The sequence below is a fragment of the Tupaia chinensis genome, unplaced genomic scaffold, assembly GCF_000334495.1.
Source record: "Tupaia chinensis unplaced genomic scaffold, TupChi_1.0 Scaffold145519_1, whole genome shotgun sequence".
Lineage (NCBI taxonomy): Eukaryota > Metazoa > Chordata > Mammalia > Scandentia > Tupaiidae > Tupaia > Tupaia belangeri.
Window position 1 is genome coordinate 2,128,019 of NW_006205376.1, and position 14,176 is coordinate 2,142,194.

General features: G+C 38.6%; 1 protein-coding gene across 1 annotated transcript in view; it reads right to left on the reverse strand.

The window, feature by feature from the left end:
* Positions 1-252: 252 nt before the first annotated feature.
* Positions 253-14,176, reverse strand: part of SYT10 (synaptotagmin 10) — a 68,273-nt gene continuing 54,349 nt past the window's right edge. The window contains exons 4-7 of the mRNA XM_006168090.2: positions 11,413-11,533; positions 7,440-7,611; positions 4,171-4,300; positions 253-433 (exon numbers count right to left, since the gene is read on the reverse strand). Coding sequence (XP_006168152.1) covers positions 362-433; positions 4,171-4,300; positions 7,440-7,611; positions 11,413-11,533 — 495 coding nt within the window. The 3' untranslated portion in view covers positions 253-361. The remainder of the gene's footprint in view (positions 434-4,170; positions 4,301-7,439; positions 7,612-11,412; positions 11,534-14,176) is intronic.

Consider the following 14,176-nt stretch of genomic DNA (forward strand, 5'->3'; position numbering starts at 1 on the left):
TTTATACAATAACAACAAAACTATTTAATTTTAGGTAAGTATGGGTTCTTTAAAAACAACTTCTTTGCTCATGCAAAGAATTACAACATATTAAAACACTTTTTGTGCTAATAGGCATAAGACAAGAACGATAAAATGCCTTATGTAACTAAGGACTATTTGTATTCAAGTACAATGTATTAAGATGTTTAAAGTTTAAAAACAGACCAAAAAAAGTAAATAAAAAAAATTGCACATCAAGTTTGTCTGTCACCATGGATTTAGTTTAAATGAGGAAATCAAACCTTCCACCTTTTTTTCCCCCTGATCCAATAAGCACGTGTCCCAAGGTCCTTATTAGAGTGATCTTATTTTGGAGGCATTATGGCGTGGAAGGTGGTTTGGGAGACGAGCAGGATCCTTGACTATCAAAACTGGTCGCCCGGCCAGGTAACTGAAAGACAGTAATTTGATAAGATATGATCCGGCATAGAAAGTAATATGGGGGGGGGGTAACTCCTGCTCCACTTTAATATGAACACACTACATGAAAGTCTCCACAGAGAAGATAGACACAGGATCCTTGACTATCAAAACTGGTCGCCCGGCCAGGTAACTGAAAGACAGTAATTTGATAAGATATGATCCGGCATAGAAAGTAATATGGGGGGGGGTAACTCCTGCTCCACTTTAATATGAACACACTACATGAAAGTCTCCACAGAGAAGATAGACATTACTCCCCTTACCCACCAGAACTTACCTTCTCGGGACACAAATGCCTCGCATCTAGAGATGTATGCAGAGCGTGGTGTATGGGTGGTGCACAGAGCAGTCCTGCACACACAGCTGTTTATGGCTGCAGAAGAGTGTTACAATTTATGACAGCTTCTGAGCTCTTTTTGTAAAATATGAATGCTTTTCTGTAGTGGGGGGCAATTGTTACCTAAGAGCTTCAGATATAAGAGACTGTATTCCACTCACTGTAAGGCAGGATGTGACTTTTATGGGGCAGGGAATGCGATGTGAAGGATTGCGTTTGGCAGGTGGGAGTCCCAAGTTACCAGTGATTTATAATGATCCTTAACTACCTATGTGGTATATTTAAGATATTTATTTGCAACAGAATAAACTTTTAACTGCATAGGTAGAAGTAACTAGATTTTTTTTTTTTGGAGAGGTTTTTGCTATAGGGCGTGTGCACTCGCCAGAGAGAAAGCGAGAAATCACCCCCTAGAGGGGATGGCCATGCTACAATCCCTTCTCCTCCAGTCCTCTTGGGATCTTGGGCACGCATGCACATGCTCCCGGTGTGAGTTTAAGCCACCTGTCCGGGACTTGAACGGCGGTCGACTACGTGAGAGTCCAGCGACATAGCGATTATGCCAACTGCTGGTCCCAAAGTAACTAGATTTCTAAACGAAAATCTCTGTCTCACCTAATTATCCAGCTCTTGAATAACTGTTCCTTTCTCATATTTATCCCTTTTCTAGCAAGAACATATGTAATTACACACTTATTTTTCCCATAATACAAAGGCCCGCCAGTTCTTAGGTCTCCAGACCATATGTTCTCTTTGACTAATAAGGAGCGAGGCTTAGAAAAAATGAACTATTTGCTGGAGAAGTACATTCACATAATCTTTTAAAGTTATTATGTTCTATAATTTCCTAAATACATTTACTTGTGCATCCTTGTGGGTTACAGTATGGGTTTTCAAAGCATGCAAGCAGTGTATAATACTCAAATCAAGGGTATTACCACATTATTGTCTACAAAGAACATTACATTATACTTTGCTCTTTTGATTTTTGTTCTGCTAGGATTTTTTTCGATGTTCCAAATATATATGTATATATATAGAGAGAGTCACCAAAAATGTCATTTTTCTATGCAAAAATGCATCATGACCTTTCCAATGACCGAATATATCTAAAAATAGATAGATAGATAGGTAGATAGGATTGACAATACCCTTTTTACCTGATCTTGCACTCCCACTTTTCTTTTCTTTTCTTTCTTTTTTTTGGAGAATTTTTTGCTTTAGGGCGCGTGCGCTCGCCAGACAGAGAGAGAGAGACAGACTGAAAGCGAGAAATCACCCCCCAGTGAGGATGGCCACACCGCAATCCCTTCTCTTCCATTTCTCCTCTCGGGATCTCAGGCATGCATGCACACGCGCCTGGTATGAGTTTTAAGCCACCGGGTTTGGGACACGAACCGCGGTCGACTACGTGGGAGTTCAGTGACATAGCCACTACGCTAACTGCTGGTCCCGCACTCCCACTTTTCTCTGGCACTCAATTAACAGGAAACTATCTGGATCTTTTCCTGATGCCCATACTGTGACTTATCTCTCTGTATATTCTGTTATTACTGAGAGTGTTCACGTGTTCTCAGACATAAGCACATGCCCACTTCTTAGCTCCCCACTTATGTGATAAATGTGTATCTGCTTATTAAACAGAGTTATAAAATAACTATATTCCTCAGGTCACACAGCACCTTTCTTCTCATTAGATTAAATTTCTTGCTCAAGTTCTCTCTTTTCTCCTTGCATCATCCCTATGTAGGGGCACATGGTTTTATTTTCATTAGATATGGAGAAGCGCAGTTGAAGGCTGAGTAAGAAGCCGCCCAGGATCGAACAGTCTGAAGAACACAGATTAGAACGTGTGCTCCATTTAGGATGGTTTCTGCCCACGAACCTTCCCTCTCCTTTTTGGATTCTTAGGATTAATGTTTACTTTTCAAATGGAAAAAAAAAAATAGAAATGAGAACCAGGACTAGATAGCTGTATACATTAGACAATACCCACTGTTGAGACATAACTTTCTAAGACTTGTTGAGCGATTCAGAGAATACACCTGCCTGTAGGTCTGAAACACTCTAGTGAAATGGGGAATGTGTGTGTGCATGTGTGTTGTGATTTAAATTCTGAATTCAGTAAAGACCTGAGACAGTCACATATGAACAAATGTCTATGATGACTATACCACTGCTGTCTAGCATGCAGTACTCGTACAGTGTTCATCCAGTGTTCCCTACAATATCTTGAGTAACACAGCCAACATCACGTTTTTATGACTAAGCTGAGACTAGAACCCGGTTCCACTGATGTTTAGTCAGTTGCAGCCTCTCTCCTTTAATCTGGTGGCTAGTGCCAGAAAAAGAAACAGAACCTTTCCTTCAGGGAGGTGGCACCTGTGTCATTTATGTCCCGTGTGGTTATTATAGTGACTCTTTTTATTAAAGTGCATCACACCCATCATTAACAACACATCCTTCTATGGACTTGTGTTACCTTCCAATTAACTAAGTTCTACAAATTACTTATTTTATGATTCTTCAAGAACCCCAGCAAATTTGTAGAAAGCCACTCAGTTTAGCAGTATTTGGTATTACTGAGTAGGTGGACATGTAACTTCACGTAAAAATCTTGAAAACCAGTATTGATACTTCCTCTGGTTAACATAGCTATTAATAATAGTTGTAATAACTATTGTGCCATACCCTGTACTGTGCCCTTTAGTACTCAAGAAGTGATTGGGTTTTACTCTGAGTTTACTGTTAGTCCAGTCTCGGCAGAAGCTCAGAGAGTCCCAGTGCTTTTCCCAGGATTCTGCAGTGACAAGTCCTCAGCAGAGCCAGCTCTGGCCTCTGTGAGCAGTGCTACTTCCTGACGTTACGGTCTGAGGAAGATACACCTGTCCCCTTACACAGAAGCTTCACATTGGTGACGGCACCTTTATGTAGGGATTCTGGGGAGCTTCAGGTAAAGTGACTGTTTTCACAAAAGAGAAGCACTCAAATTTGGTTTCCTGTTAGTAAGAAATGAACTGTTAGGTTGTCGGGAAAGTCAGGACGTATTTTTCAAAGTTTTCCTGTGCAACAACGTGTCATGACTTTTCTGACAACCTAACAGATTGCTCCTTCATGCATGTAAATTTTCAGACTATGTGAAGAAAATAATAGACTTGAGGGTTTATTGTCCAATGAAACAGGAGGCCCAGGAAATCTAGTGGCTTTTGAAATCCAACAAGGCACACAGAACTTCGAATGCCATGTGCGATAGTGTGGGACAAAAGCAGGAGCAATGTTTTAAAAAGTGAACGCGTAAAATGTCAGATTAAGCTTAGCAGATAAATAATAACTAAAAGAAAGAATGTGTCAGAAAATTGGGGGCTTACCTCCAGCAAAGGGTGCCAGTGTGTAATCGGCTTCCGGTGATAGGCCAGCATTTCGTTCCAGTGGTCTCGCCCAAGACCCTCAGCGTCCAGCCCTGTTCTGCACACTCCTATGACCTCATTGTGTCCTACCCTGTGATGGTGGAATATCAGACTTTCATTTTCGACCCCCCAAGACAAATGGAGTGTCACAATGCTTAATAGAATTGTAAGCAGACGACTAAAATAATAGATTCTGTGATTTTGCAAATCATCTTACTTCAGACCAAATGAAAAGTCTCAGGTAAATAAAATTTTACTAAAATAATACCACTATCCACAAATGAATATGTGTAGGAAGCACACAGAAACCATTTCAGTGCTCTATAACTTGAGCAGAGCTCACAAGAACAAAAATAGTGCCAATGAGAAATGCCAGCAGGTCCTGAGATCATGTTTCTGGGAAGCAGTCCTAGCAAACTCGAGTCAAGTAGATCAAATCTTGTTCTTTCCACCAGGCTTAACGGTGTAGAATGGTGTTTAATTTCTCAACAAGAGCACAGTACTCACTTTCTTGTGTGAAAGACCATATTTAATTGACTGAATGACATGTCAGCGTGTGTTACCGCTTGCACTACAATTAAGCAGGGCAGAGACATGTTCAGTTCCACGGCGTTGGCTCCGTTACTGCGTAACAGAGAGCATACTGGACGATGTTCTTATTTCCTATTCATGTCCTGCTTTCTCGGCAATGAATTAAAAATAATAAGATAATGATAAGATAATATTTTCAAGAGCTTGTTATGTACCAGACATTGTTCTAAGTAATTTAAATGTACTGGCCCACTTAATCCTCACACCATGACCATGAATATCATTATTTTCAGCTCATTTTACAAATAAATAGATAAATAAATGCTCAGAAGACAGAAAGCAGTCTGACTTTATACATGTAATAAGAGGCAGAGGCAGGAGTTCAGTCAGGGCAGTGGACTCAAGAACACACGGGTATGCTGCTTCTCAAGAATGGAATGTCCTATAAAGGAATTTATACAGAGTTATTTTGGCAGACAGTTCTGAAGAGAATTCTGAGGAGATTTTAGAATGTTTAAATTTTTTTTGTGTGTCACTGATGTAGATCTATATATTCAGTATCATTTTCCTCAGTATGCGGTTTCCCAAATAAGCATATTTTTAGAAATAAAATCTTTTTTTTTTTTTTGGTCTCATCTTTTATGTTGGAGAAAAAGTGTCAACAATTCATAGAAAATATGTATTGTGAAAAAACGATGTATGCAGCTCACATTTACTTTTTTTGCACCCTAAACCCCTTGTATATTAACTCCTTTTTTCATGAGCTTTTGAAGTCCCGTGTATGTCCCTCAAATTGCCCAGATGACAGATTCTTGGTTGTGTCTCTTTGTGCTCTCTGCAGTGAGTAACCAGCAGGAGTAACTGGTAAAGCAGAATAGGGCTGCCAATGGGTGCATTTTCCTTCCTCCCTTCTTCCTTTTCTTCCTTTCTCCCTCTCATTCCTTTTTTCCCTCCACTCCCTGAGTCTCTCCCTCCCTTTTACCCACCCACCCTCCCTCCCTTCCTTCCTTCCTTCCTTCCTTCCTTCCTTCCTTCCTTTTTTGCTTCCTTCCTTCCTTCCTTCCTTTTTTGCTTCCTCTTCCTTCCTTCCTTCCTTCCTTTTTTGCTTCCTACCTTTTTTCTTTTCTGCTAGCTCTGAGCCAGAGGTTATAAAGTCCTGGTCACTACCATTTTCATGATACTATAAAATGGATACTCTGTGTGTGTTTCTGTATGTGTGTCTTGTACCACTTGGGTCATCATTGATAATTTTGTATGTTAAAGATACAGAATTCCTTTCTAAAAAGTTTATAAGTATAAAAAGCAAAGTAACAAAAAATGCATATATAGTGTAGGCCAAATAAGAAATATGAACTTGGGGAAGGGTGAGAAGAAAGAAAGCAAGGAGAAAAAGAAAGAAGCAGAACATTTAAGGGACACAGAAATGAAAGTTGTCTGCCCATGATGACGTGTGTGATGATGTCTTTGGATAGGTGTACGGTATGTTCATGCTGGGAAAATCTAGTTTGCAAGCTGCAGTGATGTGCAGTGATTGAATGTATAAAGTTAAAAGAAAAAAGAATGTAAAAAAAAATTAGAAATAGAAAAGAAATAAATATGAACCTTTCTTTAGTGGGACAAGAGCTCAGAGTAGAAAGTCTGATCAGCTGAGGACTGAGACAGACATGTTGACAGAGCTGAGCTGTGCAGCCAAGGTGGGCAAGGCACACAGTAGGGGGTGCCTCTGACAAAGGGAAATGGGGAGGCTGATGCAGGAGCTGCAGCAGGAAGAACCACCTGAGCTGCCCCAGGAGTCCGGAGTCCAGGCGAATCAGTGATTTATTTTACGCAGGAAGTGACTCAGTGTGTGAGCTGCAAGTGCCCTCACTGTGAAAGCAGCCCGGCTGTGCCTCCATGACCATGATTCACCTTCCACTGTTAATACCTACTGTTCATAGTTCCCTCTCATGCTAGAGCTTTACAGACAGGAAAGTGGATCCCAAGGAGATGAGGCAACTTGCCCTCTCACACACCTAGTTAGTGAACCAGTTCGAGCAAGCAACATGATATTCACATGCCAGCCCCATTCATAAAACAAGCTTTGTTGATTGTAATCTCTTATTACTGTAAAAAGACTTCACAAGAGTGCTGTTGGGTCATTAGAAAAGCTATGACATATTTCTCTATGCAAAAATGCATTGTGACTTTTCTGGCCACCCAATATAATGTATTCCATTTTACCTCTGACATCATTCTTTCCCCAGCCCCAAATGAGTTTTAATTGTGTGTGTGTGTGTGTGTGTGTGTGCATGTGTGCATATGTGGTGTGTATCCATTTTATTGACAGGGGTTTGCTGTTGCAATCCCCCAGCTACAGCGTCCCTAGTCCCTAGGACTTTAGGTACATGACACTGTGCCTGGCTTTTTAGGGGGGCCTGGAAATTGAACTTGAGCCTCCCATGTGGCCTCAACTTGCCAAGCAGCAGAGCAGAATTCGGCATGTGCTACATGCCTGGGGAAAATTTTAACTTAAAAAGTACTTTTGGGAAAAAAAAAAAAAAAAACTGCTAAAACTATCACATAAAAAAACAATGAATTTCAAGGAATCATTTTTCCCTCCTTCAGTTTAAGTTAAAATTGTTGTAGCAGCAAAATACCCTGAAAAGCTGAATTTAGCCTGCACACATATGGCTAGTCTGTGAGTGGAGAGATACACGTACCTATCATAATCCATGACCGCGATGGAGAGGCTGACCTGGTCCACATTCTCTGGAGGGATGTCAAAAATAATAGCCTCATTGTACACAGGGTTTAGAGTGTTTTTCTTTGTAGTTGTTTTCCTCTTTTTTAATCTTCGACCCTCACACATCAGAGACACTTTGACATAAGGATCTAGGAGTGGAAAAGTAATTTTATTATAACAAAAGTAATACTACTAAGCATAACTAACCTGTTGTTTATTTTCACTAAATATGAAAGTGCTGCATTAAAATGTTTATATTGCCAGGTTTGAATTCAAATGACTTATTTAAGGGTGATAGATTTTCTAAGACTTCTTAGTTTGAATGTAAGCAATTTATCTTGAATAAACTAGAAAAGAATGAACTTGATCTCACTGTTTTTAATACAGGAGAAAAACCCTTCTAGTTTTTCAAGGCCCAATCCAGAACTGTAATCACATCTTTTAACTATAGCTATTTAAGGACATATTTTGTTGGAAGTGGTTTATAGAATGTAATCCTAACGAACAACATTAATTATGTTAAGGTTAGTTTTCTTCAGAATAAGTTGTAATAAAATTAAAACTTGTACAAGATTTAGTAACAAGGTATCTAGAAAGTATGTAATTACAATGAATCAAATTAAAAAGCACATTGGAATTTTCTTTAATTGCCAGGAAAAGTACTAAAATTATAAGTACCATTTTAGTCATATGTTGGTGTTTGATAAGGAACTTAGACTGGAGAATTGATCACTACAAAAATTTCTTAAGTGCACAGAAGTATATGATAATAAAAGGAATATTTGATTTAAAGATGGCCACAGAAGTCTCTTGATTTGACATTGTTTATGTTATGCCTAAGAGAAAAATTTAGTTGGGTTATTTTTTTATGGGCCAAAGGGATCAAATAATTTCCATCCCAACTGATTTGATACTTACTATCTTATCCCTACCATCATAAGTAGGAAAAACTGTTCCTGTATTACAAAAAAATACAAATTATACAAGTTTCTAGGAAGCTCTACTTCTGTGCCTTATTATTCAAGGAAGCGCAGCTTTGGAAGTGAAGATTGACACTGGGATGAGCATGAGAGATAGTTAAAACAATCAGTGTCTGCTCTATCTTAAGTTTTCATTTTGGCTACATTCCAACTATGGCACCACCATCTCCTCTTATTTCTATAGAAATAGATTTTATTTCCTAAGAATGAGCCAAAATGATGGTGATATTGATTTATTTAAGTGGTTGAATGCTTTTGCAACTAGAAAAATATATCCATATATTTCAAAAACCACTTCCATCAAGGAACAAGAAGTATGTTGTGGATAGAAATACTAGTATATATTAATACCAGAAGATGGCATAGTGGTTATGTCATTGGACTTCCACATGGCCGACTGCAGTTCAAGTCCTGGACCCAGTAGCTTGAAATTCATGCTGGATGCATGTGCATGTGTGCTTAAAATCTTGAGAGGCGACTGGAGAAGAAAGGATTGTGGCTTGACCATCACCCTGGGGGCTGATTTCTTGCTTTCTATCTCTCTGGTGAGTGCACGTGCCCTATAGCAAGAATATCTCTAAAAAATAAAAAAAAAGTATATGTAGAGGAAAACAAGATAACAGGAAGAATGATCCATGAGAAGTTCACTTCTGTGATACACTTCTGGGTCTGAGCCTGCAGGCAGAGCCTCATTAGCAATGGGAACGAGGCCTGGTTTATCCTTTGCTACCCTCCTCACGTCCCTGACTACATTGCTCTGCTTGTGACAAGGATAATTTACTGGTTCCTGAGTTGATTCATAAGCCTGTTGTGAGGATTAATGAGGTGGTGTTCTCAAAGCACGCACTCCTCAGATGAAAAGCTTCATATAAATAAAAAGTAATCTTGTACTTAATTACAACTTTGATGCTGTTTGCTTGTCTTAAAATTTGATCTCTTTTGATACATGGTAAAAAGAGTAAAATAAACAGTAATTTGCAGAGTACACTGTTTATCTGAAATTGCTCAACATTTACTGACCCAGGACTTTTTCACCCAAATAAATGTGGAATTTACTTGCTGTTCTATATTTACATACTCACTATGTATTGCAAACTTATATTGATGAATAGGTAATTCATGACACAGTTCAAAAATCAAGATGATAGAGATGTGTGTTAAGTCTCTCTCCCATCTGTCCCTATCTTTCTCATCTCCTTTATTTTCTGTATCATTCTTTCTTTGTGCAAATATTGGCAAATGAATTTATGTCCTAAACTCTATGTTCTTACACAGAGGGGAACATAATATCCATATTTATTTTTCTACCTCTTTTTATTATTATTATTTTCTCAGAGGTCACATGAGTTCACCAGGAAGAGACCGATAGAGGGAAATGGTTATGCTACAATCTCTTCTCCACATTTCTCTCTCCCATAAGATTTTGGGCACATGTGTATCTCAAGCCATAGGAGCCAAGAGTCCCACCAGGCGATTGATCATGTGGGATTCAGCTTCCTTAATCACCACACCACAGGCTGACCCTGTACCTCTTCTTTTGTTCACTGGTATATTCTGAAGCTCTTTCCACATTAGAACATAAAGTCCTCTTGGGTTTTTTATAATGAAATTTAACTTTTTAAAAAATTTTTTTGGTTCTAAAGAACTACAGAGTTACAGATCTCCCCCTCCCCAATGTCATTCTTTACTATATCCCCTCTCTTACTTCTTATTGCTGTTTAGTTCAGCATATACTTGCTAACTTCCCTGTGTCCCCTTATTGCTTTTCTTCCATAGACTGATTCTGATGTTCACATATCAAATTATAAATAATCCCCCAAGACTGCAGTGATTTAAATGAAGGGAGAGAGGAGCATGATGTGATTTTACCACTATCAGCACATGAGAAGCTTTCTTTAAGAACTTAAGACATTTCAAGGTGTATTACTTTATTTCATTATTTCTTTCAGTCACATCAGTGCCCAAATTGTTAGTTAGAAGGGTGACAAGAATGGAAATGAAAATGGTGTTCTTGGAATATGGTTGTTTCTTTGCAGATCAGGTGAGGAAAATAAATTCAATCTAAATGTCTTTATATGGTCCTCACTCACAGTTTAAAGTCCTAGGATCCTTTCTTATAAACAAATGGCAAACCGGAAGTGGACAGTAAATGATAAACTCTGGATGTCTGAGATGAACTACATCAGTAGAGAATGAAATAAAAACAAGAACTCAAGTTCAAAGTCAATCTATTTGATAATACCCTTTTAAAATGCCATAAATGATGGGCCAGCAAGTGGTATTGTGGTTAAGATACTGGACTCCCACAGCAAAGTAATAAAAGAAAGGAGTCCCTTTGGAGACGGCATACTATCAGAGAAGGATAAGTGTGCAGTTTCTTTGACTTGCATCTGCAAGGACAAGAATCTCATAAAAATGTGCAAGTGTATGGAGGACTAACCTTACTGAGAAGAGGGGATTCTCCCCGGGGTTAGCTTTATGATTGTTGGGTATCTATATTGTCATTTATAAACTGAGAGAAGGCACTAGAGATGAGAATAATTTATACAATAAAAATATATTGAATGTGAAAAAAAAAAAAGGTCGCATCTCAGACCTGGTGGCTTGAATATCATGCTCTGTGTGTGTATGTGTGTGTGTGTGTCCAGAAATCCCAAGAGGAGATTGGAGGAGAAGGGAATTCAGCATAGACATCCCCCTGGGGGTTGGTTTCTTACTTTCTCTCTCACTGTCTCTGTCTCTGCCTCTTTCTCTCTTTCTGGTGAATGCACACATTCTATGATAAAAAACTTTAAAAAATGTCATAATGGTAATGTAAGTTAAAGAGATAATTTGGAACATTTGAATTTATAATCACTCTTATAGTACCCTACTATGGACAGATAATTTAGTAACCATATATAATTTTATATACATGAGCTACTGTATCGGGGTATGTCCTCTTTGCCGGCTAGCCAATTGTGTACCTACCTGAAGAGCCAGTAATATCCATTGCCTTCAGATTTCTGCACTTGATGACTGTCAGTGTCATACGCCCGGCAGTTGGCAAATAACAAAGGGAAAACATGATTTCACCCAGGTCTATACTTTCCTAGAAAGGCAATCAGTAATGTTAGCGATTTCACACACCAAATTAGGAAAAATCACTTTAATAGAACACTGGAATGCTACTTTCGATTGTTTTATTGAGATCACAAGTAACAGTGCAAGGAAGCTGTTTTGAAGAGTGAGAGAAAAGAAGTGTATCCCGGCTGTTTATTTGACCTCTCCATTTGTGTTTATAACCAGAATCTCACAGTTAACATAGTCAAAATGAGATTGCTAATTCCACCTGTTCCTCCTCTGTCAGTTTTTCCACAGTCAACAAATGGTATCATAGTCCACCCAGAGGCTGGAGTCAAAAACTTACTGTCGCATTTATTCTTTGGCCTACATTTTTTTTTTCCTTACGTCTACATGTAATACATGGGCAAGTCTTGTCTACGTTACCTACAAAGTATATCCTCAGAGACTTTCTTTCAAGCTCTATTGCTACCATTGAAGCCACCATTCTCTCTTGCCAACGTGATGTTTTAACGTCTGAAACTGGTCTCTCTTTCCAGAAATTAATCCTCACACAGGAGACAAAATGATCATTTATGAAATGCGAATCAAATTATATCACTCTTCATATTATAATTCTCTACGGTCTCTCACATGTGCTGGAGTAAAATTCAAACTCCTTACCATGGTATGTAAGGGAAGTTACAAGAAGTCCTGATGGGCCTGAAAAATTCCTGGTGTCTACCTGTGGTTTTGATACAATTACTAAGAAAGACTTTCCCCTTCCACTCTTTTTTTTTTTTTAGGGTTTTGCTATAGTATGTGTGCACTTGTCAGGGGGGATGCCCATACTGTAATTCCTTCTCCATTCTGCTCCCAGGATTTTGGGCATAGATACACATGTGCCTAGCATGATTTTTGAGCTGCCAGCTCCAGGACTTGAACCACAGTTGGCTATGTGGAGTCTAGCACCACAATTAACATGCCACCTACTGCCCCTCTTCCAATCTTTAAGTGTATTTGTGGACATCCAAAAGTCTACATTATCTGGACCCTACCTTTCTCACTTCATCTGGTGCCTCTCCCTGTGGCCCTGATGCAGACCCAAAAGCATGTTTTCAGTAATTCAAACAAATGAAGTTTGTTCCTGCTCTGAGGCCTTTGTATTTTCTTTTCCCTGATGAGCACTTTGTCCTCTGAGAGCTTTATGTGGCTGCCATCTTTGCACTGTGCAGGACTGTGCAAGCAGCCTCTCGAGTGAGAACTTCCCCTGTCCTTCATTCTAACTTAGCACCTCTTTCCGAGCCTATATTCACCTCATTCCCAGACCCTACATATTTTGTTTTATCACTGTCTAAAATCATCTTTTAAATTTACTTTTTAAAAATTTCTCTGAATCCCACTAATATGCAGGGAAGCAGGATCTTGGCTGTCTTATTATTTACATCCCACTGAAGTTCCTGGTGCAGAGATGGTTTTCAGTATATACTTTTTTTAAAGGAATGGGTACATTATTTAATTCAGTATAAAAACTGTATTGTTCTGCTTCATTTATAAAATAGGACTGTCCACGGTGCCCTGCTGTAGATTTCTATGCTTATTTTGACTGCATAGACGGTGTACAGTGAATACGAAGGTAGACAATGGCACTTTATTGTAGGATGCCTCATAGTGGCTATGGTGATGGAGAAGCCGGGAAAGAAACAGGACACTTGATCTCATGCACAAAATCTTAGCTCCAACAGGAAATGCATCACATGAAAACAAACAAACAAAAAACCCACAGAAACAGAGTCATCTAAAATGGATAACCAAATAAAACATAGTCTACCTGTCTAGATATATTAAATGCTTATTGACTGAAGTAAAGAAAGTTCACAATATTTGGTTCAATCTCTGAAAATTTTTTCCATGAATTCAGTTGCAATATAGTTTTGACCATCGCTTATTAATAGCTATTGATAACTTAGAGAGGCTGAACTTCAGAATTGACCAGAGCATTAACTCAAATAAATGGAAAGCAAAGAGCACCCTTAAAGAGCATCTTCCAACAGCTCTGTATTACAAGGCAGCTTAATTTCTACTGCAATAAGAACTCTAAATAGTCAAGCTTCATGTAGTCAAGAGTTTTAAGGAAACTGGAAGGAACTGGATGGTAAAAATGGTATGCATCTATAATAACTGCACAAAAGTTTAATTCTTCATTAGACTGAAGTTTTCTTTCAGGAAATATGAATATGAAAGGACAAGCTGCTACAGACTGAAAAGGGCAGAGTACTTCTAAGATAAATGCTGATATTCTTAAACTTAAAATATAGAATTGATCTAAGACATCAGCCACCAACCTTTTTGGCACCAGGGACTGATTTCATGGAAGACAATTTTTTACATGGACCAAGCGGAGGCAGGGTGATTTGGGATGATTCAAGTGCATTACATTTTTTTAAGAATCATTTTATTTTATTGTATTCATTTTTATTATTTTATTTTTTAAAGTTGACCAGAGAGAAACAGAGAGAGAAGGAAAGTGAGAAAGCAAGTTTCCAGGTCTGGGACTCGAACTGCAGTCAGCCATGTGGGAGTCCAGCTGCCTTAACCATCCTGCCACCTACTGGCCCCAAGTGCATTACATTTTCGTGTAGTTTTTTCTATTATGATTACATTGTAACATATAATGAAATAATTATACAAC